Source organism: Terrapene carolina, unplaced genomic scaffold (assembly GCF_002925995.2).
Source record: "Terrapene carolina triunguis isolate 2854851 unplaced genomic scaffold, T_m_triunguis-2.0 Scaffold96, whole genome shotgun sequence".
NCBI classification, from domain to species: Eukaryota; Metazoa; Chordata; order Testudines; family Emydidae; genus Terrapene; species Terrapene triunguis.
Genome location: NW_020664447.1, coordinates 33,721,144 through 33,747,354, shown reverse-complemented (window position 1 = coordinate 33,747,354; position 26,211 = coordinate 33,721,144). Strand labels below are relative to the sequence as shown.

Genomic DNA, 26,211 nt, shown 5'->3' with positions numbered 1-26,211 from the left:
ATGGAAGGTCGCATTCCTCGTGGTGATAACATCCATGAGACGAGTGTCGGAGCTTCAAGCCCTGACATCAGAGCTGCCGTATACGGTGTTCTTCAAGGACAAAGTTCAACTGCAACCCCATCTGGCCTTTCTGCCGAAGATGGTGTCTTCCTTCCATGTTAACTAGGGCATCTTCCTCCCGGTGTTTTGCCGCAAGCCACTGGGGAGGAAAGGAGGCTGCATGCCCTGGTCGTCAGAGGTGCCTCTGGTGTTTTACCTGGAGCATACCAAGCCCTTCCGCAGATCGACCCAGCTCTTCATTGCGACAGTGGAGAGGATGAAGGGCCTTCCAGTGTCATCGCAGAGGATTTTCAACTGTATCACCTCCTGCATTCAGACCTGTTACAAGCTGGCACAGGTCCCATCATTGCCAGTCATGAGGGCCAACTTGACCAGAGCTCAGGCATCCTCGGCGGCCTTCTTGGCGCACGTTCCCATCCAGGACACATGCAGAGCCATGATGTGGTCTTCAGTTCACACGTTCACGGCGTACTACGCCATCACTAAGCAAGCCAGACACTGGGTTTGGCACAGCTGTATTGCAATCTACACGTCCATGAACGCCTACCTGCCTCTGTTGGCACTGCTTGGGAGTCACGTAATATAGAATGGACATGAGCAAGCACCTGAAGAAGAAAAGACAGTTACCTTTTCCATACCTGGTGTTGTTCGAGATGTGTTGCTCATGTCCCTTCCACAACCCGCCCTCCTTCCTCACTGTCGGAGTTTCCAGCAAGAAGGAACTGAGGGTGGGGGGAGCTGGCAGCGCCCCTTATATCACTCTGTGTGTGTGTGTGCGCGCACGCCACTCCAGGGGGCGCCAGAGGCGGTCCCCTACGGATACTGCTGAGGGGAAAACTTCTGGCGCTTGAGTTCCATATGTCTGTCCAGTGTGTAGGATTAATAGGAGTCCTGAATGTTTTTCTTTGGTCTTATAGCACCATTACATGTGGTGGTGTCCTGAGCAATGTCAAAACATGGCATGAAGGCACAAAATCATTCTGCCTGGACATAAATTAACGTCCTGTAAGAGAGAACAAAAAAGGTGGCACTTGTGTCTCTGAGGCTTTTTACTCTTCACCCTGCGCTCATTTTTCAGCAGCCCTCTACTTCATTGCACTGTTTAACAGGTAGGGAACTGCCCTTCTGTATCTGCTCTCCCTGTGCCACTGTAGCTCACTGAGGGCTGGTCCACACTGGGGCGGGGGATCGATATAGGAAACGCAACTTCAGCTACGAGAATAGCGTGGCTGAAGTCGACGTTTCCTATATCGAACTAAAAGTACTTACTTCGGGTCCACGCGGCGCAGGCAGGCTCCCCCGTCGATAGCGCTTCCTCCTCTCGGCGAGCAGGAGTTCCGCAGTCGACGGGGGAGCGCTTCTGGGATCGATCTATCGCGTCCAGATGAGACGCGATAAATCGATCCCAGAAGATCGATCTCTACCCGCCGAATTAGGCGGGTAGTGTGGACCAGCCCTTAAACATACCTGCCCATCTTCAGCCAAGGTCCTTGTCTTGTTACACTGTGGAAATTTCGACAGATCTGGAGACATTTGTAAAGAACATCATCAAAGTTTTGAGCCTGTGGCAGATCAAAGGAACGTGGAAAATTTCAATAATTCAGAGGTCCATCAGCCCAAGACACTTGATACTTATTGACTGGCTGTGTTGCCTTAGTATGTCTAGTATGTAAATGGACCCTAAAATGGTAATGCTGTTAATTGTTAGTGGGTAGGTGTGCACACATCAGGGGAGTCTTTCAGGAAGCCGTCTCTAATTTCTTGTTTACTCTGCAACCCTCACCATCTGCTGAATATGTATCTGAGAATCCCATAGCTCCGTTGCAGTGTTCTGCTCTGCCCAGTGGGATGGGAGCCCTGTGGCGGTTTCTCTGTGTAACACACTTAACTCCAGCCAGAGCTGGCTGGAAATTTCAGAGCTCTCTTTCTAATGGCTGAATCAGTGCTGTTGATGTAGTAAGTTGGCGGGGTGCCTGGTAGGGCAGTCTCCTAATAGTCACTGGTGAGCTACAGGTGCTCCCCAGCCTAAGCCCTGCTTCTTTTGGCATAACCCAGCCATTGTGAGTGTATTTAGAATGCCTTTTGGGGTACTTGAATCCACACTTAACCTTTTGCTTTTTGCTGCTGTGTGTGTTACCAGGTTGCCAAGTGTACGACTTTGGAGATCTGAGTTTCACTCAAGTGCCCAATGACGAGCTGTACAACAACCTGGTCAAATACCCACGCTCTGTGGGATTAGCCAGCCAGGTGCTGGCTGACGCTGTGAGCGGAGCAGTGGCTGCTGGACATAGCTGTGTAACTATGGGAGGTGACCATAGGTGAGTCAAGCCGGATGAAAGTGGTGGATGCCATTGAATGCCACAGATTGACCATAAGCTGTGTGAGGTGGAGTAGCTCCTTTTGTTGGTGTAAATCAAAACTGAGATGAAAGGACGAGGGGTCTGGGGCCATGGATGCTCTGCAAGGCATAGATTGGGAGAGTGTCAAAGTTGCTTGCGTGATGATAATGCTATGAGTGTCTGCTACTCCCAGGCCCTGCAGTGTTGAAGGCCCCTTCCTCCTTTCCTGGCAGTACCATGTGGGGACATGACATTTGTTTTGTCTTTAATTCTGTGACTCCATGAACCAGCAGAATAAAAAAGTGATCTTAGAAAGTAACAGACAGCGGCCACTTGTTTCCAAATTCTTCTGGAAGCTGCAAGTATTAAAAACTAATGAAGCTGCCCTTTTTTGAGGGAATTCATACGGTTAGTTTCACCTGTGTTGACTTTTGTGGACCTATTTTTAGGGAGCTTGCAAGACACTAACCCTTAGGACAGGTGTGTAATTCTTTGGGGATCAGCTAGTTCCTAAAGGATTTTGGGGGAGGGGCTAGTGAGCCCTGTGATAAGAGAGTGAGTCCTAAATCTACCTCCGTGTAACCCAGAGGTGGGCAAACTACCGCCCATGGGCCACATCTGGCCCGTAGGACCCTCCTACCCGGCCCCTCTCCTGCTGTCCCCCCTCCTCCACAGCCTCAGCTCGCCCCGCCGCTGGCGCAATGCTCTGGGCTGCGAGCTTTTGCCGAGCAGCGCAGCTGCAGAGCTGGGGTCTGACCCGGTGCTCTGTGCTGCGTGGTGGCATGGCTGGCTCCAGCTGGGCGACATGGCTGCCTGTCTTGGTGCTCTGGGTGGTGCGGCTGTAGTGCCGCCAGCCACCGGTGCTCCAGGCAGTGCGGTAAGGGCGCAGGGAGTGCGGGGGTTGGATAGAGGGCAGGGGAGTTCGGGGGTGTGGATAGGGGGTGGTGTGGTCAGAGGGCAGGGAACAGGGGGGTTGAATGGGGGCAGGGATCCCCAGGGGGCAGTCAGGAAGGAGAGGGGGGTTGGATGGGGCGCTGGGGAGTCTGGGGGCTGTCAGGGGACAGGGAACAGGGGGGTGGATGGGGCAGGAGTCCCGGGGCGGGGGGCATCAGGGGGTGAGAAGCAGGGGGGGTCGGATAGGGGGCGGGGCCGGGTCACACCTGGCTGTTTGGGGAGGCACAGCCTCCCCTACCCGGCCCTCCATACAATTTTGGAAACCAGATGCGGCCCTCATGCCAAAGTTTGCCTGCCCCTAGTATATCCTCTTCTTTCCCCTCCTCCAAATATCCCATTCCTCTTCTGTCTCCGCCCCCAGACTGGGAACAGCAGGGAGGAGGTGGACTGTGTCGAAATGAGGCAAAATGACTGGAGCCAACAATAGGGAGGCAGCAGAGAGTTCGGTTGGTGACTGTGCAAGATGAGCCTGCTAGGTGGGGGTGAGATGGGTTCTGTTGATGCTCATCTGGACCTGGGACAGGTGAAGGCTAGAGCTCTTGGTAAGAAAGCAAAGCCCTGCCCCCATATCCCAGTACTAGTATACTCCTGCAGAGTTTTATGAAAGGTAGCCCAGTCTCCTGTGGGCTAATGCAGAATCATGATGCATAGTGATACACGTCACACCGATGTTCGTGTGGTGATGGCAGGTCTCACTGGGATGAGCTGCTGCAATGCAAATATTGGACATTTGAAATGTGGCAACCTCGCTTATCATAGCCCCTGGAATTGTTCAGTAGGACACAGGTTTTTTATGTACTTTTTCAGCTTGGCGCTTGGTTCCATCAGTGGCCACACACGGCAGTGCCCTCACCTCTGTGTGATCTGGGTGGATGCACACGCGGATATCAACACCCCTCTCACAACTCAATCTGGAAACCTCCATGGACAGCCAGTCTCATTTCTGTTACGAGAGCTCCAGGATAAAGTAAGTGGCTCTAGGTTTTGTTGGGGGTGGGGGGAGGTGACTGTACAGCACACTGTTTAATTTCAATTCTGGTGAAAGGTGCTGGCTTATCTGCCCCTGAGGCTGATCTCCCATTTATCCCCTAGATAAGATAAAGTTACAGGCATCCTATGTCTATAATCTGCTAGTGCTGAGAGAGACATTCCTTACTCAGCTCTTGGCCTCTTTGTAGATACTGCCACCTGGGGGCACTTACTGCCGGGGTGCTACTGGATTTTGTAATAGACACGTCTGCTAGGAACTGGATGGAGAGCATCAGCCCATGTCACATAAGTTGCTTGATCTAGATTTGAAGTTGGAGGTGAGAGACTTCATGTCCCATTGCCACTCAGTCTCCTGTGCTAAAACAGACCTAATGCATCAGCAAAGGCTCTAGTCCAGCAACTGGACAGCGTGTGGAACCTGCATATTCTTGTAGCCAATACACGGAGACTGTTGTAGTGCGCAGGCAGCAGTTCTGCCGGGTGAGCCAAAAAGGGAGCCTCCCCTGTTTGAGCCTGTAGGAGCTGTGCCAAGCTCATCCCTGCATAGCTCGCATGCCTTTTACACCCCCCTTGTACATCTATATTTGGAACTGTTCCATATTTTGACCACCTTGGGGCCTGTCGGGGGCAAGTCCTGCATGGGCTGTCCTGATACACTGCTCTAGCACTAGACATTCTAGTAAATGTTACAGCTCAGGGCTGCTTGTAGCCTGCTTGGCAAAGTGCCCTGGCTGATGACCGTTATCTTTAAAGGCACAAGAAGAGTGGCCTGCTTCTGCAGCAGTCAGAAAAGCAGCTTGATATTGGTACACCTAGGGCATTTAATAACCACTCTGCCTCAACTGCAGCCTGGAAGCCCTGGTACAAGTTCCTATAGCATACTGTAGGAGCTGCCATGGTAACCAGTACAGTGTCTGTGGCATCTGCAGCAGGAACCTAGTTAGAAGTGAGCATGTCTGCTTCAGCCTAGGCTCCAGGTTAGAGAATGGGAGACGGTCACCGCCTGCAGGTTGAGAATGGCAGCTGGAAATGCAGAACATCTGGCTCTCTTCACATATCCTACTTTGTCAGTATGCGCATTCAGCACGTACTGGGTACCTGCTGCTTATGCATCAGGCTGTTCCTAAAGGAAGGATTTGACTGTTTGAAACAAATGTTCAGTGCGCCATTACACACAATGGGAAGGAAATTATGCAGCCAAACCACCCCGAGCTGAACTCCCAGCAGATCCTGCAAGCTAAACTAGCTCTGCTTGTGCACTGGAAACCTCTACTGAGCATCAATTAAGGTGGAAGTGGGCTTGTTAGCACTGACCCCCCCACCTTGGTAAGGAAACTCCCATCTTTTCATGTGCTGTGTATTTATACCTCCCTACTGTATGTTCCACTCCATGCATCTGATGAAATGGGTTTTAGCCCACAAAAGATTATGCCCAAATAAATTTGTTAGTCTTTAACTTGCCACAAAGACTCCTCGTTGTTTTTATATAATCATTGTTAATCAGTAGCGCCTTGTAAGTGAAAGTTCAGTGGCTTGGCTTTACCTGTAGCGGGCTTGGCTGTACATCTGAATTACCAGAGAAGGGATTATGCATGAACAGATCTTTTATTTGTACTTGTTTAATAGATAAACTGCACTGATAGCTGGGAGAGGAGAGCTTACCTCTCCTTCCTAACTCGTGTAGCTCTTGCTGGGTCCCCCTTCACTCAGACCGATCACCCAGAAGCATGAATACTCTGGTTCTACTCTTCTAGCTGTATTACTACACAGCCTTTTCAAAGTGCTGTACAAACACAGACTAGTCCCCGCCTGCCCTTTAAACTAGGTAGTAATGTCTTACACATGCTGTCTTGCCCAAGATCACACCATCATAGTTGCAGAGGATTCCTAGCTTCCAAATCCTGGGTGTAGTCTATTAGGTCCCTGACTTAGTGATGTCAGCAATCATGACTCAGCGTGAGCTGTATGTTTGGCTCCTCACAGGCTGCCTCTCCATGGACACCCTCTCCCAGTGAGAGGCTGGTGCTTGTACTTTGCTCAGGGTGGAATCTGCAGTTCACCCCCCTCTTAGACTGGGTCTCCAGATCGCTGCACTCCTGTTTACCAGCAGGTCCAAGTTGGGTTTGATCCCTGCTCTAGACTTTCTGTGATCAGTATAAAAAAATGCATGGACACTGAACAGCCTCTTCAAAGTACATATCCATAGGACCATGAGAGGAAAAGGGTTAAAACAGACCTATATGTATATTGTCTTCCCTAAACTTTAGCCTTTCCTTGCACGTTCAGGCACCCCCACCACCACTGGAATTGGGCAAGATAGTCTGCACCCCCTGCAGCCTGTCTTACTCTGAACCTCAGTGGCCCACCCTCTAAGTTCACAGGTTATCTTTTTATCCATTTTCAAGTTGCTTTGTCTGTCCTGGGCCTCTGGCTTATGCAGTTCACTGAAGGTGGGTCAGAGATGGACTTCTAGCAGTGGATTCACTGTATTATCCATTAAAGATCAGCAGTTTGAGTTAGTCATTGTCTGCTTTCCTGGAAATGTGTAAAACCTCTCTGCCCCCATAAAGCAGACAGCATATTCATCACCTAGAACATGCTGTTTATAAAAAGAGATTTCCCACGTTCTTCACGTCAGCCTTTGCCAGTTATTTACAGAGGAAAAACTTTGCTGTTGCTACTTCTGCAGCCCATCCACATAAGTTCCACTGCAGGCGCTAGAAATTCAATGTTACCCTTATTTGTCCGTCTGTCCATCCAGGTGAAAGTGCTGTCGAGGAATTAGTCCCATATTTTGAGTCAGAGCTGAGATTCAATTCCATCTGTCATTGCACTGTTGAGACACTGTACACTAATCACTAACTGTGATTGGAGGTGGGAAAACTTTGGGGACAGACAGTGGGCTGGAACTTGAGAGATTTGAGTTAATTTCTCAGAATCCTGGCATGCCCTTAAGTTACTTTCTCTGTATGCCTTAGTTCTCATCTGTGAAATAGAATTAACACTTCCCTGCTGCACAGGAGGATAAATTCAGTAATGGTTGAGGTGCTCAGTTACTATGGTGAGAGCTATAACAGAACCTAGTTTCCCAATCAGTAAAATGGGGATAATGTTGATCCCCCTTTGCAACTTATTTGCATCCTTGTATGAAAGGTGCAAAGGAGTAGCCATTTTCAGCCCCCTGTAGTACAAAGGCCTTGCCAATCTGCTATTCTCACTCAATGGAAGGGTTTACCAGAACTGGATGAGGGAATCTCATTGACACAATTGCTTTATCACTGAAGTTGACCCTAGTTGGACCTCTCCTCTATTGGCACTTGCTGCCACAGTTTTACTCCCTAGGAAGTCTGCTTTCTAGCTCAACTTCCATTAATGTGAGGTAGCCCCTTTTACCAAAGGCATTTCATAGCATGCAACTTCTGGGGGGGGGGTTTCCACAGTGTTGAGCTGATTCTACCTTAATGGTACAGTCTCATGTAAATAGTTGAGACCTTGTAGTGCCTCTTGTGCATAGATCTAAGTGCCTTAAAGATACCTTTTGTCAAGCACTTGTACCCATCTGTGAAATGGGTATAACTGAGCGAGAAAGGTTAAGTGACATGATCAATGATAGAGCAAGTTATTGTTAAAGCAGGACTAGAACCAGCCCCCCCATTCTATCAGGTTATATGCTTTCCCTACACTGCTAGGCAGCCAGCAGCATAAGACAATACTAGGTACTTCATTTTTTTTATGTTCCTTAAATGCTGCTGTTTGTTTTAGAACAAATAGTATGAAAGGGGCAAGGTTGAGATTGTTAGGAAATCTTGATTTAGCCCTGTTCCCAATCTATTAGACCTTGCTTTTCTGTCCCCAGGAGGATTTCACTCTGGGAGGAGAGAGGGTAGCATGAGGAAGTGAGTGTCAAAACTTTTTAACAAGTCCCTAAAATTATTTCCATTGTGAACTGGAAGCTTGTTAAACAGCTGCCACTCGAAGTCGCTTCATAGCTATATACCACCATTCTCTGCTTGCAGATGCCGCTGCTTCCTGGCTTTTCCTGGCTAAAGCCCTGCCTCTCAACATCTGATATTGTCTACATTGGTCTGAGGGATGTGGATCCTGCTGAACAGTAAGTGCAAGACCACTGTGGAGGGGAGGGCTTTTTCTTACTGGTGAAGTCTGAGCTGCATGTTTGCTTGTGCTAGTGCTACATATTTAAATGGCGTGGGCTGGTGGTGAGGGGTGGGTGTAAGGTTTAAAGTACTAAACGTTTTAGCCAAAAGCAAGAAAGTTTTAAAATTTTCTTTTAACAGCTATATTTTGAAGAACTATGACATTCAGTACTACTCAATGAGAGATATTGATCGCCTTGGAATCCAGAAAGTTATGGAAAGGACATTTGAACAATTAATGAGCAGGTAAGTTGTCACTGAAGAGGAACAGAAGCTGCTTGTGTCAGACAAAACATAAGTTCCTGAATTGTAAGCTGTTAACTTGTTAGAGAATAACCCATGCAAGTCTGAAGTATTACTTTTCACACCACCATTTGAGTATCAGCAAAACATCTTTCTCTGCTTTCTGTACATGATTTAAAAGGAAAAGGAGTGCTCAGTTACTGCTGGTGAAATGTAGCTGAGTGACCGTCCTATCCACAGCATAAGCACAGCATGTCTAGCACCTGTGCAAACTTCCAATAAGTATGCTTCAAGACTCAAGTCCAGTCTGTTGATTTTAATCCTTGGGCTCTTTGCTGGCATTGCAATGAAACTACTTCACAGTGCGTCAGGAACAGCCCTACTGTAACTGTTAGCTGCTACAAATGTGGGATGGACTCAAGTGCCTCCTTCACCCACATCTTGAAGAATCCACAACCTGGCTATTAAAGTTTGAGGAAAAGGTTAAGTCTGCACCATTTGATGCAGCTCAGACATATAGTAACCATAGAGTTTAGGTAGCTCATAATACCACCACTCTGGTTCTGAATCTCCATGGGCACAGAATCTCACTCTTCCTTGAAGGTATTTTTTTAGCCCTTAAGGGTTGGAAATTCCTCTTGGTTAATGTTTTCAGAGTTAACTGCTGCAAGTCTGCAGCCAGTTTGAAACTAGAGTTGTAAGGGAGATGACTTGTCCCATTCATCTTAATCATAGCCTCAGGGCTTACATGATGTCCTGGAATTCAGTACTTTTGCTCTCTAGTTTTCCCCACAAGATTGAGCTAATGCTCTCTGCGCTGTTCCATGGAGCCAGACAGCATGGATTAGGGGGCCAGAGCTGGAACTGCTACCTTTGCTGTGCGGTGGAACAGATGATGTACTAGTGAAGTGACAAGCTTCCCCCTTTCCTGGCACATGCTTTAAGGAGGGTAAGGGAGAAAGAGGAACTCTGCTTTGGGAAGTTTTTTAACATGCCTGGACAGCCCTGTAGGAGTCCAAGTACAAGTTTACAGCATAAAGAAACGACTGATTTTTCATTGGTTTTCCCACCTCTGAACCATAGTTCGTGGGGGGCTTAAACAATGGGAAAGTGAAAATAAGAACTTTATTCTAGTGTGCTGTAAAGTACAGGGGGTCCTGACCACATGTACGATAGCAAAATATCAAACCATCAATTTTATTTTTCTGCAGAAGACAAAGACCAATTCACCTGAGCTTTGACATTGATGCTTTTGATCCTTCACTGGCTCCAGCAACAGGGACGCCTGTTTTAGGTGGATTAACATATCGGGAAGGCATGTACATTACGGAGGAAATACACAATACAGGTAGGAATCAACCAGCGGTGTTTGATTAAACCCAATTATCACATAAGCCTCTTCACCAAAAGCTACTTCTATCTTTACAAGAAGTTATTTGAGACATTAACAGGTCACCTTAAATCTGATATGCATTTCAAGTTACTTCTCTATAACCAGACTGACAGGACTAAATAGTAAACTTTACATCAATGATTTTGAAGGGGCATGGTACAGTAGATCACAATGCTACAGGTCCCTACTTTATTTAGCAATGAATAGATGGGGCCAGACTTTCAGAACTTGACATATGCACGAATGACCAGTTTTACATCAGTATTCCTTTTTTGCATAAGTGTGGTAACTGCATATTAAAAATGGTTAGACAACTATTTTGTACATACCCAGTTCTAAAAATCTGGTCCTCATCTTGCAAGTGATCCTAAAACCCCAGGTTCAAGTTTCCACTAGGAAAAAAAAACTTGAAGAATGCTATGGTGGTAGTCAGCCCCTGACAATCCACTGATCACTCTTGCTTCCATGAATGTGACTGAAATACTTGTTCTATCCCAGAACACCAGTCTTGCTAAAACTCAGCTCTGCACATTTAACAAGTTTTAAAGGTACCATAAGCTTTAGGGCTAGGATTCCTCACTTTAGATATTAAATCCACTTATAGTTAAATGGCTTTTATGTTTCTTAGGACCTTTGCTCAGAAGGGATTGTTACTGTTCCTTGTTCAACAATCTTAACTCTCCATCTAGATGTGCTCATATACTGTGTGCAGGACAGAGCTGGAGCAGTGTTGAACCTAGGCTACAGGCTCAATATTAAGTGGACGAGGTAGCCAGTGCTATTTTACCAGACTTACCTCTGCTGTATAACTGCCAGACATTGAACTGAACCACTGATTCCCATAGTTAAACTCCAAAAGCATAACTGAAATGCCAATAGCCACTTCTGGAGGAAGAGAAGCTGAACAAATCTTTTCTTCATTTTAAACTTCCACCTTTCTGGTTGTAAGATGTTTTAGAATGTAAAGAGGCATTGCTTTCAAGTCTACAGCCAGATACGTGCAGAACCTCTACTTCTAGACAGTTCTCACTGTTTGTTTCGTTACTGTATAATCACTGTACTGCTGCTTGGGAAAGGTGGAGGTGGCACAGTTGCTAGTCATAATGTAGAATAGTACTGCCTCATGTGAGAGGCCCCAGGAGCCTCCCCGTTCGGTTCTTCAAACAGGTTCAATATTCACATCTGCTAGCCAGAAGCAGCCTTTGAGCAAGAGCCACAGACAGCACTGTGGTTGGAATTCTAGCACTTGGGGATGGGCTTACCTTTTCCCAGGGTGTTTTAAAGTGCAAGGTTGGGGATACGAGCCTTGAGCTACTACTTGGTGACTAGTAGAATTCAAGCTGCCCTGGTTCTGGATGTGTATCTTGCTGGACTTCTGTTCCTGCTGTTTGATGGGCTGTTACTTTTTTCTCAGGATTGCTTTCAGCTGTAGACCTGGTTGAAGTAAACCCATTGCTTGGAGCCTCTCAGGAGGAAGTGAATGCTACAGCCAGTCTTGCAGTGGATGTGCTAGCAACGTGCTTTGGGCACACAAGAGAAGGAGCACACACTGTTTTTGATGAACTCCCAACACCTAATTCACCAGATGAATCAGACAGTGAGGAGCAAGTGAGGATTTAGGACCCCCAGATGGTGGAAGACACTTCACATTGGGCATTCCAGGGCTCTGCTGAGGCACTTGAGTGGCTAGATTAATGGCTATGTCAAACACTTGGAGTGTTACTTTTTTTTAAAGAGACTAGTTTTTTTCCATTTGACCAATAACTACTGTATGATTACGTTTTATTCATTTAGTCAATTAGAAATATGTAAAGTAATAAAATACTTATTACTGTCTATTACCATTACTTCAGTCTTAGTCTTTGCATTTTCTTTATAACCGCCATGTCTTTCTAGAGTCAGTACCTGACAGCTTAACCAGAGGACTTTCAACTGGAATAGACATCTCATCCACTTCTGGTGCTACTGCCACCCAGTTTCTCAGCTATGGCCATGCATAATCCTTGAGACACAAAGGGGAACACCAATCTGGGCTGTGCAAGCTCAGCTCTTGCGGAAGAACTTGTAGTAGACCACACCTCCTAGGATGGCTAGTTCCAGGATGATGATGACAGACAGCAGCAACTTGTTAGTCATAACTCTAGAAAAAGAAAAGGGAGTTTAGGATCATGATAGCTAGGGCTCTTGAGAAATATGTAGGACTGTCCTACTACATATGCTCCAGTCTGGTTTAAAAACATTCTTTAAGCAAACACTCCAGCTTAGATCCTACCAATGAAACTTAAGCAGCCAACAAGCTTTCTTTTGAGATAAACTGACGGCTGACATTTAAGTCTTGTCATTAAACTTTGAGAACTATGTGGAGAATTCTCCACAACAGAAGTACTCTAAGTAGGAAGAAGGGATTAAGCAGTGCTTCCTCCAACAGTTCTCTGGGACTTCTCTATTGCAGTACTGCAGCATTCTCTTTGCCCCCTCTCCACCCCAGCTTGTGGATATTTAATCTAACTTTTTTTATTTCTCCCTGTAAGATGGACAGGACTATCCCATGTTCACTCAAGTCTGTTATTTCTTGGGAGTAGAGATCCCCAAGTAGGACTTAATGCCAAGACCACATTATTGTGCATTTATTTGAAACTGCAGAAGCCACTACTACTCAGTGTATTGGCCTCTGAACAGCAACCCATTTTACAAGAGTATCCTCTAATATCTTTAATCAAAGACCATTTTGGCAGTCTTGCATTTAAGTGGATAATATCTATAGATTCCAACAAGGCTAGAGGGGACCATTGTGATAAGCTAGTCTGACTTGTATAACAGAAGGCCATAAAGTTCCCCAACCATTCCTTTTTGAACTACAGCATACACTCCCACCTCTACCAATGCTTTCCCCAAAATTGTCATTTGGTCACTAAAGCAGGTCATCAAGAACTCCCACTGCATCAGAGGGTAGCCACATTGTACCCTTTAGAAGAATTACTAGTGGCAAGCTAATTCAGAAGCAGGTTAAAAAGTTGACTCTTTCCCTTTTATGTCCATGAGACAACTTCAGTCCCCCCAAAAACCACCCTCCAGCCTAAAACCAAATCAGTAGGCTGTTTGGATCTCCACAAGCTTTGGTAAAAAAGTTAGTTTAAGAAAACTGGTCAATTTCAACATGGAAGAAAGTTAATGGAGTGTACTGAGGACCCCACTTACCACTGGTGTTCTGCTCTAGAATAGAAGGTGAACAGCACAGACTGGTGACAAGATACATTATTTTTAATAAGCAAGTCACAAGGACTCAGGAAGAGCCAATAAACCTAAGTAGTTAGGCACCATGTAAATGCAAGGTAACTATGAATTGATACTCAAGAACTAAGCATCCATTGTTGATAGCTTAAAAAGGCTGCTCACTATGCAGAAGCAGTCAAAAGCAAACAATGTGTTAGCAGGGGATAGAACAGGGACTATTCTACAAATGTGTGGTGCACATTGCCCATGAATAGTTGTCAGCTTGTTCCTTTATCTCAAAAGGTGTTGAAAGAAGAGATTAATGGAATAGGGAAGACTATATGGGAAAAGGTTTTAAGACTAAGAAGCCTATTAAATGAACAATAGAGTGCCACTCAGGAACTCAAGTTTAACTATTCTAAAGGAAAAAGAAAAATAGGTAGTGAAAGTAAGGCACCTTAATTTCCACTTTGCATTTAGCTGTGACACTGAGTACCTTTCCCAGACCTGAAGGAGCTCTTTGTAGCTCCAAAGCTTGTCTCTTGCCAACAGAAGTTGGTCTAATGAAAGATTACCTCCCCCACCTTGTCTCTCTAATATTCCTCCATGAGCAGGTATTGAAAGATTCCACAACACTTAGAAAGGAGAGAGAGACTGTAGCTCATTTATTTGGGCAAATTTCAGTTACATTGTTTACCTAAAATCCCCCAGCAGTTCCAGCTGTTATGGTATTTTAAATTTCCTTTGCTGTGTGCTGTAAAATTGCTGCACTGTTCTATCAGAGGTGACTGTATTTGGGTACTGGATGACAATTCCTGCACAGTAAGTAGTTTTCTGGTTGTATCCTACTTTGAGATTTAGAAGAAAGGCATATTGTCTGGGATTGGTTATTATTGGAGGCTAGCATTGCTTTAAAGTTTTAAAAAAAACATTCATCACACTACTCACCTTTTCGACATGGAACGCAGGATCTTACGGGTTTTGCTTAGGTTTTCGCTTGTGTTTACTAACTACAAAGAAAAAATATATTAGTTTCCACTTATTCTGAAGGGAAATATGAGGTACAGAGCCAAACCCTGTACTCTGACCCACAGTCTGCCAGCAGTTGGTTGAGGGTACAATGAATTAAGCAAACAAAAGATCTGGGTTCAAGAAGGACCTTCCTGTAATCTTAATGCTCAGACACAGCATTGTTGCTCTAAGCATCACCTAGAAGATGGGTCTCAGGTGAGGAACAGCTGCATTATACAGGAGGTTGCCTGTCAAGGTTCACTTGTGATTACTCAAGCCAGGGATGTCTCAAGTGTGGTCAATGCCCTCTCCAGGACCAGAGAAAAACAATAGTAGGATTTGTCTAAAATACTGATTTTGGTAAGTTGTCTGATAACGTAGTCTGTTCCAATTGTAACATCACCATTGAAAACTGAAGGATTTTTTTTTTTTTTTTTTTTAAAGGGGGCCATCTAGTGATGAGCAGCAATGTATCATGTCAGATGCTATCTAACAGGGTCATGGGGGGAGCTTACTCCCTCTTCCATATTATTAAAAATAAGCAAAGCATTAGTGAAATAGGAGGAGGCTACAATTTTGGGAATGGTAGTGAGGAAACAAATAAAAGGTTAGAGAAAGATTTAATACATGGGCAGAAAAGGAGATTAGTTAATTTATTAGTTGAAAGTTAACATCTATTACAGCCTTTACACTATTCAGTCAACAGTTTCTAAATCACCTAGTAAGAAACAAGCAAAACAAATCAGGGTTAGCTATCACATTATAAACAACTCAGGTGCAAACCTGAGACTCATAACATGTGGTCATTACAGCTTTCAGTATAAAATTTGGTCAGCCCTGTTCCAGAAGTTCAAGGTGTGGAGATGGGTTGTGAGGGAAATCAGACCAGTTGTCCTTATTGAGTCAAACTAGGGTTTGTCTACACTAGCACTTCTATCAGTCAGGGGTGTGAAAAAAACCACACCCCTGACTGACGTAAGTTTCACAGACAAAAGTGCCAGTGGTGATAGTACTACAGTGGCAGGAGAGCATCTCCTGCTGCTCATTGGGGGTAGTTTAATTATGCCAGCAGGCAAGCTCTCTCCTGCCAGCATAGAGCAGCTACACAGGAGACCTTACATTGGCACAGCTGCTATAAGGTCCATAATGTAGACATTGCCTTAGAGCCACTTTAGAAGTGCATGCCACTTGCCCTCCATTTACATTCACAAGCACCCTTGGTAAATGGATCTATTTATGCCCAGGCTTTCAAAACCCTACTCCTTGCACCTAGTGCTTTCACAGAAATCAGGGTGTACAGATCATAACGCAAACAAGCTGTGGTTCCAGCTCGTTGATGCCAACACTAGCACCTGTTATTTTTCCATGAGTGGAATTCACTCATTTCACATAAAACAACGATGACTCCTATTAGATCCTATGTAAAAAAGGATTTGTGATGGCAGATCTGTACCATTCTGCCTGCCAAGAGTCCCCACTTTGGGCACCTTTTTTATAAATGGTTGCAAATATCCCCTGCTCACAGCTCTGGGAGAGTCCACAAGTCCATTTAAAAACAGTTCTAGACTTCAGCTCTTTGTTAAGGGCACATATGCAAAAAGAAAGTGAGCTTGTATTTATTACTATTTCAGTAGAGGGAACAGCATACAGAAAGCACACTATAAATGCATAACTCCTTGAACAAGTTTAATAGGATGGTATATCCAAAGGACTACATTAACTCTTAGCTTCAGAAGTAAGTAGCTTTGACAGATGCAATGTTTTGGAAACAGAATATTTAGGTTATTGGATCAGCTTTATAAATGTTGTACATCTTTATAGGCTGGCTATTGATTGTATTCCTGGATGAATGGATGGTTCCTGCAGGAACTATAGTTAGAAGGTAGTGATGACTGTAAATTCCCAATGCTGAAGCAATTCAGGTAACAAGACTTTTGAAGTTTCGCCTCCCAGGAAATAGCCTATGCTGGTTTGACCTGATTCAAGAGGCCCGCTGACAGAACTATACAGACAGCCCTACTCTGGGAGAGGGAGTCACTCACATTAAATCCAAGCTCTGATATGAAACTGGGACGACGGGTAAATGTACACTTTGAGCTAGAGGTGCGATTCCCAGCTTGAAGACCTTTGATTAAGCTATCATGCTAAAAATAGAAATGTAAGTGCTGCAATGCTGGATTCTGTTCTTTCTTGTGCATCAATATATTGGTTTACCAGGTTTCCATTACTTGTGTGCAAATCTACTGAAGGCAACAGGATTGCAGAAATGCAGCCAAAGATCTAATGAATCTTCATTACTGGTGATACTACTCGGAAATAACCAAAGCTCAACTGTGCACAGGCTTAGTTTGCAGAACTAGAGGTAAGAACACATCTTCGCTTGTTAAGTGAGCAAATGAGATACAGAGATCCTGGACACAATGGCTGAATCAGAGTAGAACTGCACTTTGACAATGGTTCGGTCAGGGTTAGGATTAGGCTTCAGTGTTTAAAGTCTAACTTTTAGGTCAAGTTAACATAGTTTAAAACCACTATTAATAATTTACATTATTAGTTGTTGGGCTAGTTCCTGCCTTAGCCCCAGGGAGCTGGAAGAGATCTATTGGGTAATCTAGCCCATTTCATCCACATATTAAGTCAGGTTGAAAAAACGGATTTAGCCTCTTCCATTTGCATCACACTGTCAGGGTGACAAAATGACTAATGTTTAAACAGGATGCAGTCACTAGCACAGGACTCAAAGCCAAACTGAAATGAACTCAAATTCCACTTTACAGTTTATTCCTCGTAACAAAGCGCTTTTTATGATGGAAATTTATGGGCTGCTAGGCTGAACAAATGGGGGCAATTTTTTGTCACCAGTCTACCGTCCTCCACCCTAATAACTCCTCCTTCTTCCCAGATGTCCATATCGCAGCTTTCATACCCAGGAAGTAAACATCTGATGGAAGCACCCAGATCTCCATAGATGCTACCATTCCCAATAGATTAATGCCAGGCTGTTATGTTACAGTGCCAACAGCTTTTACACTCACTCTGCTTTTGGTGCGTTCCAATTGCTCTCGCTGGTCCCCAAGTTCCTCGATTATCTCTGTACCTATCTGATCCGTCTCTGCAGCGATCCGGTGTGAACGGTCAATGCTCTGAGTGCCTCGGTTCAGGCTCTCTGTCCCCTGGAGAAGCAAGCCCCTCTGCGACTGCAAATGAGTCTAAAAAATAGGTTTTACTGTTTAGCTATTAAACAGGGGAGCAGAAACATACTGGCTTCTGATGGATTCTAGAATTGAGATGCATCGCTTTATAGACCATGTGTCTATAACGGTGACAAGGTCCTTTTAGGTTAATAGAAGCAGACAAATCAATGTTTGAAAATATATAGTATGTCAACTCTGTATTACGTAATATTAGCCCTTACTATAGATTAGAGATTTATCTGCAACATTTCTACAGCATAGGGAGGAAGCTAGAGTTAAATATAACAAACTACAGTAAAAGGAGGAGGAAAGAGGACAAACTCACTACAAAGTTATAAGAGCCAAAAAACAGATTTAAAGACAGATTTCCTTTACATCCTTAACAACCACAACCATCAAATGCAAGTAAGTCACTGCTAGAGGCTGAAATATGGAGCAAGAGATGCTGTTCTATATTTAGGTTCATTTGATTTTCCCATCTTAAACTCAGTTGTGCCCCATTCCCTCAAAATCAGTAGACTGGGACTGGAGCAGAGAATTCAGGACTCTTCTTCACTACCATCTGTATCTGTTGTAATATAGGCTTGTTGCATATTACCACAAACTAGAACGTTACAAAGAAATCTATCTCCAGTAAATGCAAAAACTGGGACTAAAGCATTGGTTCCCAAACCGGGGGTGTGTGAAGAAATTCCAAGGGGGGCACGAGGCTGCCTGGCCCTTGAACTCCCGGCCAGGGAGGCTAGCCCCTGGCCCCTCCCCTCCAGTCCCACCTCCCTTGTAGTTACACCTCCATGCAGGCAGCATGGCTTGCGCCCGGCCACCTCCCAGGCTTTCCAATAAGCCAGTCCTGCTGCTCTGAGCGGCCTGGTAAGGGGGCAGGAAGTGGGGGGTTTGATAAGGGGCAGGAGATCCTGGGGGGCAGTCAGGGGACAGGGAGCAGTTGGATGGGGCAGAGGTTCTGGGGGGACGGTCAGGAGACAGGGAGCGGAGGGGGGTTGGATAGGCATGGGGGCCTGTCAGGGTGTGTGGATAGGGGTCAGGGCAGTCAGGAGACAGGGAGCAGGGAGGGGGGTTGAACAGGGGGTGGGGTCCCAGGAGGGGGGGGTCAGGGGACAAGGGTGGGGGGGGGGCTTGAGGGTTTCTCAAAAATTAAAAAGGGGGAGTGATGCTGAAAAGTTTGGGAACCACTAGAGTAAAGGTACTCCAGCAGAGCAACTCAAGGATAGCAAATGTATTCTCTTTAGAAAACCTCTTTTGGAAACAAGAAATAAGATTTCCTGTGCCCTATCACTTGCATGATTTTAGGGACAAATAAATATCTACTCTAGGAAGCCAAGAAGAAACAAGCTGTAGTTAAATAGATAGAGGGTAGTTCACACGCAACGAAACTACATTCAAAATAGGGTTAAAAGGATCATCTTAAACCTAGCAAGGACATGAAAAAGGAGTCAACTGAAGGGTTAATCTTAGAGCTACAGATGCTATATGGGAAAGGTTTTAAAACATTCCGGTTAGAAATAAATCTGTCATATTTTCCTTCCTTTAATCTCACTTCCCTCTGCCACTAAGGGATACTTACTTAAAAATAGGATCTTTGTTTTTATCTGCTCCTTTTATCCCTACCTTAAGTCATTCCTTCATCTGCAGCATTCACAATTGGTTGCTGTGGAGATTTTTATGAGGTCACACAATCAGAGGATTACATGGGAACAAGCAGCAGCAGATGGAATGCCTGGGCCACCAAAATCCTCTTTTCATGCAAATAAGTAACCCAAGTCACAGAATGAGAGAGGCTCACTGACCTTGGATCAGAACTGGCCCTCAGAATAGAATATTTTCCTAAACTTTGAAAAAGGCTTTAAATCTACCATCCTGTACTAAGGTATTGTAAGGGAGGCAACAAAAATGCATCATGCTGCAATATCCAGACAAATCAAGGATAGCACCTCAGTCTTCAAAGTTTCCTGGCTTCTGTAGTTTTAGATCTGGTGAAAGATATCCCGAAGACTAAAGTAATCCAACCACAGGACAGGTGCAGGATGGACAACACCACAAACTTCCCGCACAGATCAATGTGCCTCAGAGCTTTAAGACTGGAGATGATTTCAGTCTCTATAGTTCAGTCATACTTTGCCTTAACTGTCTACAGTACAAGAAATAAAACTAACAAATCTGGTACTTAAAAGTTTTGACTGGCCTGATCAATTTGCTACTTAAATAGATGGCTTCTTACATGTACCTGGATTATTTAACAGAATTATTTTAAAACTAGCTTTACCATTGATCCTACATGGTGCATTTAAATATATATACTTCACTCACCTTTGACAGTGAAATGAAATTGGTCATTTAATTTTTTTTCCTGCACTACTACAGTTGTGTTTTCTGTGCTGTAAGGAATGTTTAAAGAAAGTATTTTAGTATGTTTAATGAAAATCTATTTTTAGGTTTTTAAAAAAATATGGAGCCAAATGCTATTTGAGCATCTCTTAAAAAGCAAGTTTGTTATTTTGAGTTTATTCTTTCATTCTTACCAAGTTGACACATGCTTTTTTTTAAAAAGAGTTGCAGGTACAATTTTCCTCTCATGCGAAATACTCCCTATTATGCAGAGTAGGTTTACGGCCAGGTTATATGCACTCAGAAACTAAGGAGGGTAAGGTAGAAACACTAGCTAGCACAGCTAGCTACATCTGAAGTCACTTTGTGTCACAATCGAGAGTTTTAAAATATAGTTAATATCTATTTGACACTCACACTCTGCTCATTTTCCATGGAATAGATTCCGTATTTTGTGTCCCCCCGACTTCCAGGGCCCAACCCCAAATCTGTGCTTTTAATCTCTCTCTGGAACATGGCAAGGTCTCTCTTGTAGGTCCGGATTCTGTTCATCATTTGGTTGCGGAAGGACACTGGGGCATATTTCAGTTCTTCTTCCATCTCCCGCAGCTTTGAAGAGAAAAAGTAGTTATAAAAGTACCACATTCATTCTACTAGTATAGAAGGGTATTCAAACTATGCCCAACCCCAAGCTGTACTTGCAACTTGACAGAGTCCAAGGGATGAACCTATTTTGTGAGGGAGAACATTGTAGTTGCCCTCATCTATTACAGAGGTGTAGCAGCACACAAGTCTACAGGTCCCAGCAGCTGCTTGGCTCAAGATGGATACCAGGCCAGGAGTCTCCACAAGTCACACCTTCACATAAACATATGGGACAACCAGATTACATGATTCCACAGGCCTCATTTTGTCCAACCCACAGCACAGGGTTCATACTGTGTTAAACAGTCTTCCCTCAAAAGAGTCCAAAAGTTAACAAGGTAAGTCCCAACAGTTTTGTAACAGTATCATAGATATTCTCTGAATTAAGATCTCAAGTTTACAATTTCATTTTTTGAGGTGAAAATATTTTGAAAAAGGTCATACTTGTCAGTATCGTGTCATCAGTACCTTCCATAATTTGATTTGTATTGTCACTCACCATCCCAATAAGAACAAGAGAATACTAAGACACTGGTATACATGTGTACTCTGGTATAAGACATGGATTGGGGAATGATTCAATGAAAGAGACTAAAGCCAAAATTATAAGGTTGATTTTCTATATAACATTTTGATAGTTGTATTTTGTCCTTTTTCACATTATTTAAACAGTTTTAGGTTGGTGTCAGGTTTAGGTTAGGTTTTCAATCACATCTACACAAGCGGATAGGCCATCAACCAAACTTCCTGATCTGAACTCTGAGGGGTTCAGTAACATCTCTAAATAGGACGTGTGACTAAACCTGGGTGAATAACTGATTTTTCAGTTTGCTGGCAGTTCCGAAAAGTTGTTTGTTTTGTTTTTTTAAAGAGGGGGGGGGCCTCAACCAGAAATTTTCTGGAATGTTGGGCAAATCAAAAAAGTCAACAAAAATTTCATTTCTGGTCAAACAAAATGCTTCATAAAAAAGTGTCCAGCTCTATTTTGAGCCGAGTGGGAGCATACAGATTTATGGATCGCTACACCAATAATCCTTTGATGGATCAGGAAAGAAAGGCAATTACTAGAAATTCATAGTTTAAGTCCAGAAAGGACCATTAGATCATCTTGTCTGACCTCTTGTATATCACATGCCATTTCATCCTGTTACCCAATATTGAGCCCAATAACTTGTGTCTGGCTAAAGCATATCATCCAGAAAATCCTCCAGTCTTGATGTGAAGATATCAAGAGATGACAAATCCACCACTTCTTCTAGTAGTTTGATTTTCAAATCTACTGTGTCATGTTTCAGAGATTCAAACAAACATGGTTCTTAAAAACTACAAAAACCCAAATGATATATTATCACAAAATATACGGGGTCAAAAAGAAACTTCTGGATTGTCCTGTGATGGACAATGCACATCAAGGCTAATGTGAATGAAATATGCAATCCATATATCTAGTACAGCAAGCTATTTCACCAGTGTAACTGACCACCATGTCTGCAAAGCTATATGCTACAGTAAGTGGAGTTTAAAACATGTATGTGTTCCCATGGGAAGAACCAGGGAAGAGTACCGGGACATACGTGTATACTCAAAGAAATAAAATTTTAAAAGGTAACCATTACATAATTATGGAGCAGAAGAAATGTTAAGCCTATAGTGTTATTTGTTTGGGGGTTTTTTTTAGGTGTAAAGACATTTTTGCGTTGCTTTACCTCTTCTGTTGCCCCAATAATCCTGTATCGCAATGTTCTTCTTTGAATGGCTCTGCATATTCACATTTATGGGTATTGTGCCACCTGGTGCTACCTAATAGTAGAATCTTCTCCAAGCAGTGCCCATTCAGAGTGCACATGCACCCTCTTCTACCCCCTCCTCAGCATTTCCAAACGTTCTCAGGGCGAGGCTATAGAAGGGGCACAGCACCCTCTACCACTTCAGTTCCTTCCCGCTATTGTGCCAGACAGAAGTGAACCACTCCAATCCATCTTGGATCCAAGATTTTCTCCACTGTAGTGCCAGATAACAACATAAAGAATTAAGTGTAATTTTTAGTATAGTAATAAATTTAGATAGTTTAGTATAGTTGGTGAGATTCAGTTCCCTGTAATAGCTGAACCGAAGAAAAAGAAAAAGCCAAGATTTAAGAGGTGTGCTGGTGCCCAACTATCTTCCTGGAGACAGTGTGATGCACCCTGGAGTACCCAGGCTTGTAAGGCACCTCACCACTACCTCCCCTTAGAGCTGGGGTTTTTACAACAAAAATTTTGGTGGCCTCAGAGTGCGGTCACCAACTGTTGCTTGTGGCCAGTCTGACAAATTTTCCTAAAATACTTAATTAACTTTAGGAAAAACAAATAAATATGCACACACATAAATTACAATGATTTGGCAATGTATTTGTTGTTTTTGGGGTTTTTTTTGCAGACTCAATTAAAAAAAATGTACAGTTGTATTTTGGTGTGCCTAGCCCCCGTTGCCTCCCCCACCCCCCACCTACACCCCAGGCTCCCCATCACCCCCTCTGCTCCCCTACATTGCCCGAGCTCCCTTCTGCAGTGTCACACCCCAGGCTCACCCTGCTCCTTGCCTCTTGACCACCATGGTGTCCAGTAAGGCCGGTCCAGCTAAAGCCCAGAGCTGGAGCCCTATGGCTGGGGGGGCTGAAAACTGGAGCCCCGCCACCCCAGGGGGCTGAAGCCAAGAGCCTGGAGCCCCACAGCTGAAACTGGGGGCAGGGGGCTGAAGCACCAAGCCTGTTGCTAGAGCCCCAAGGCTGAAGAGGAGTTAAGCCCACCCCCTTAGCCCCACTGCTTTGTCCCTCCCCCATCTCTGCCCAGGAGGCTGTCGTGACTGCAGGAAAAGCCTCTGGGGGCACATGTGATCACATTTGAGAAACGTTTCCTTAGAGCAAAGGAGTCTTGTCTGTGCTTGCTGTGGATCAGCTCCCTGAAATCAATAGCTCTGGCAGCACAAGCACTACCTTCCAGGCCTCCACAGTCTTTGCTCTCTCTGTGTAGGTAGTGATAGGTATATACCAACCCACCCCAACTCCCACGAGTTCTTACAGCACTCCCTGGCCCTTACCCACTGCACACTCAGAGTTACCAGGTTCTGTTACCAAACAGCAGTACACATCAGCTTGTAAGTTTCAACTCAGGACAAGCACCTCGCTTAACATCACAGCACTTAGGTATATTTAAATGAAAACAATAATAAGTGATAGTAAGAAAGAATATTGGAAACAAATGATTACATACAAAACAAAATCATAACATGCTTTCTAAAGACTAAACTTACCTAACAGGTTAAAGAAGTTTATTTCACCCAAAATCTTCTGCAGTGTTTTCAGCCAAGGCTGGCTGAGACCCCACTTTCATGGACTGCAGACAAGCCATCCATTTACTTAGTCCTAAGTGCAGGATACCCAAGTGTTTTCTTTGCCTTCTAGAACTACATCCAAAGTTTGTTATCTTTCCCCACAGACATGATAATTCCCTGTGGCTTGTTTATGTCTGTGTGGTCCTTTCCTGTTTACTTCACATCTCTCTGTTAAGATTGGACTTCAGATGTAAATGGGCATTCATTGTGTTAGCTCACAATGTTTAATTTACATCCTGAAAGAAATGCATGTATCTTGCCTCCTGTCTGGAGAAACCAGTCTAAGGCATGTCACCTTTTGGTGACCTGCTTTTACTTTAAATGCTAAGAACATAGTTTTCTGGAACAGATGCATAACTCCTTGCACAGTACATGCACATACATTTCACAGTGATATTGATGACCAGTGACACTGGCTTTCATTTGAGACCTCACACAAGATTCTTTGGTGAACTAGAATCTACATACCAGAATTCAGAGACTCCTGTAACCCCTCTGTATCCCTCTTTTAACTGACACTAAGATGTTCTTGGGTCACAGGTGGACGACCATGTTAGGTATCTGAAGGGTCTGGGGGAAGGCTGCTCTCCTTCCGGATATTCTGTTTGCCAGGCTTTCATGCCCAGAGTGCATAAAGTGAGGCAGAATAGACTACAGCTGCTACTGCTTAAAGAAGCTCTTGCTGGTAAACTTTCTGGTTCCAGATGGTTGTCAGATCAGAAATCTAAAACCGGTTCAGCTCCTCCAGCAACCCGAAACTGTGTACAGGTTCCAGGATTTTGGAATCAGCTCCGGATTTATCTGTTAAAGCCATCAAGACTTTGAAGGCACTCTTGGTGGGAAAAGGTCAGCTGCCTTTCAAGGAACCTAGAGCCACCGTAATGGCTATATTAGTTCCAAAAATGAAGGCAAGGGAGAAGACAGCCATTCTTAGCGGTGCCAGATCCCATGCATCACACCTATTGGAGCAGTCCAAGTCTGACATAGGTTTAAGGGTCGGAACCACAGAAGCCAAAGTCAGCTCTAGTTCTGACTGAACATCAGAGGCATGGATCTGAGAATTTCTCTGGATCAGGTACTCTCCACGTTGGCGGGACTGGCTCCTTCCTCTGCTCCTGTTCCGGGACTGCTCTTGGATCCAAAGACAATTTTTTCTGTGGCGGCTGATGGGCACCTTCCCCATTCTGAGCATTCCACGAATCCGAGTTATGGATAACTGGCAAATAGGCTTTACAAGTTCTGCAGTTGGATTCCTCTTCTCAGTTAAAGAAAAGAACACAGATGATTAGGGTCTCTCCAAATCAATCCATACCTCCTCCTAAGACTTCTACAAGGTCGCCACACAGATTTTTCTCATCTTTTATTTCTCACCATCCTCTAGGTCCATTGTTGTCTCCTATAAGGTCCATAGCGGATCCGAGGTCTGATCCTCGTTTAGAGAGAGAAGAATTAAGAGACTTGATTTGCTCATGCCTTCTCAGCCTGGGTTCCCGCACTCATTTGCTTCTCTTATGGGTATGTTTCCAGATCCCAGCTACAGGAGGGACTGGCAGTCCTGGATTCTATGGCCTTATTGGGCTCCACCACAGGAATACTTCAACCATCCTTCTTATGAATGGAAAGGCAATGTCCCGTCTGAGAAAGATTTGATATCTGGACAATCCTTGGATCTGAATCCACCACATTCGCCTGCAAATCAGGCCGTTGTGCCTGACACTTTCTGATTTCAGCCACTCCTCAGGGTCCTCTGTCTCTTCAGGCAGTAGGGCGCTGGTCTGCTCAGCTGCTGATCCACAGTCCCGCAGAAGGCTCTTCTCCCTAGGAGAGATGTATACCTCCTTCCCTGGTGCAGCCCAAACTGAGCAGGGCCCTCCCTTTATACTTCCTGCCCTGTTCCGTTACTTCCGGTGAAGTGGGTGGGGCGGGTTTGACTCCACCCACCAGGGGGAGGATAGTGGTCCCTCACTCAAGTCGGAGGTAGACCACTCCACCTCACCACACTCTGAGGCCACCAAAAAATAAATCAGTGTGAGAATCCCTGGCCTAGCCTTCAGAAACGCTCAGGGCAGGCGTAGAAAGGGGTACACACACATTTTAACAAGCACTACTTGGACAGGGTTCTACCATTGGGTGCCATAAGCCAGCACAAAACCCATAAGTGTGAATATACAGAGTCATCTTGATTTTTAATGCTCTGCCCATTATAGGTTTCTGGCAGAACAGGATTAGAATGCTCAGGATCCATAACATGTTGACAATCGCACAAACCCAGGAAGAAGAGGGGATTAGACTGCCATGTT

General features: G+C 44.6%; 2 protein-coding genes across 2 annotated transcripts in view; one reads left to right on the top strand and one right to left on the bottom strand.

Annotated features, from left to right (window-relative positions):
- ARG2 (arginase 2) overlaps positions 1–11,794 on the top strand; it is a 35,994-nt gene extending 24,200 nt beyond the window's left edge. Inside the window, exons 3-8 of the mRNA XM_026651278.2 lie at positions 2,201–2,378; positions 4,161–4,320; positions 8,360–8,454; positions 8,639–8,743; positions 9,952–10,088; positions 11,548–11,794. Coding sequence (XP_026507063.1) covers positions 2,201–2,378; positions 4,161–4,320; positions 8,360–8,454; positions 8,639–8,743; positions 9,952–10,088; positions 11,548–11,753 — 881 coding nt within the window. The 3' untranslated portion in view covers positions 11,754–11,794. The remainder of the gene's footprint in view (positions 1–2,200; positions 2,379–4,160; positions 4,321–8,359; positions 8,455–8,638; positions 8,744–9,951; positions 10,089–11,547) is intronic.
- A 156-nt stretch (positions 11,795–11,950) lies between these two features.
- Positions 11,951–26,211, bottom strand: part of VTI1B (vesicle transport through interaction with t-SNAREs 1B) — a 23,813-nt gene continuing 9,552 nt past the window's right edge. The window contains exons 3-6 of the mRNA XM_024198588.3: positions 20,312–20,503; positions 17,393–17,566; positions 14,295–14,356; positions 11,951–12,273 (exon numbers count right to left, since the gene is read on the bottom strand). Coding sequence (XP_024054356.1) covers positions 12,177–12,273; positions 14,295–14,356; positions 17,393–17,566; positions 20,312–20,503 — 525 coding nt within the window. The 3' untranslated portion in view covers positions 11,951–12,176. The remainder of the gene's footprint in view (positions 12,274–14,294; positions 14,357–17,392; positions 17,567–20,311; positions 20,504–26,211) is intronic.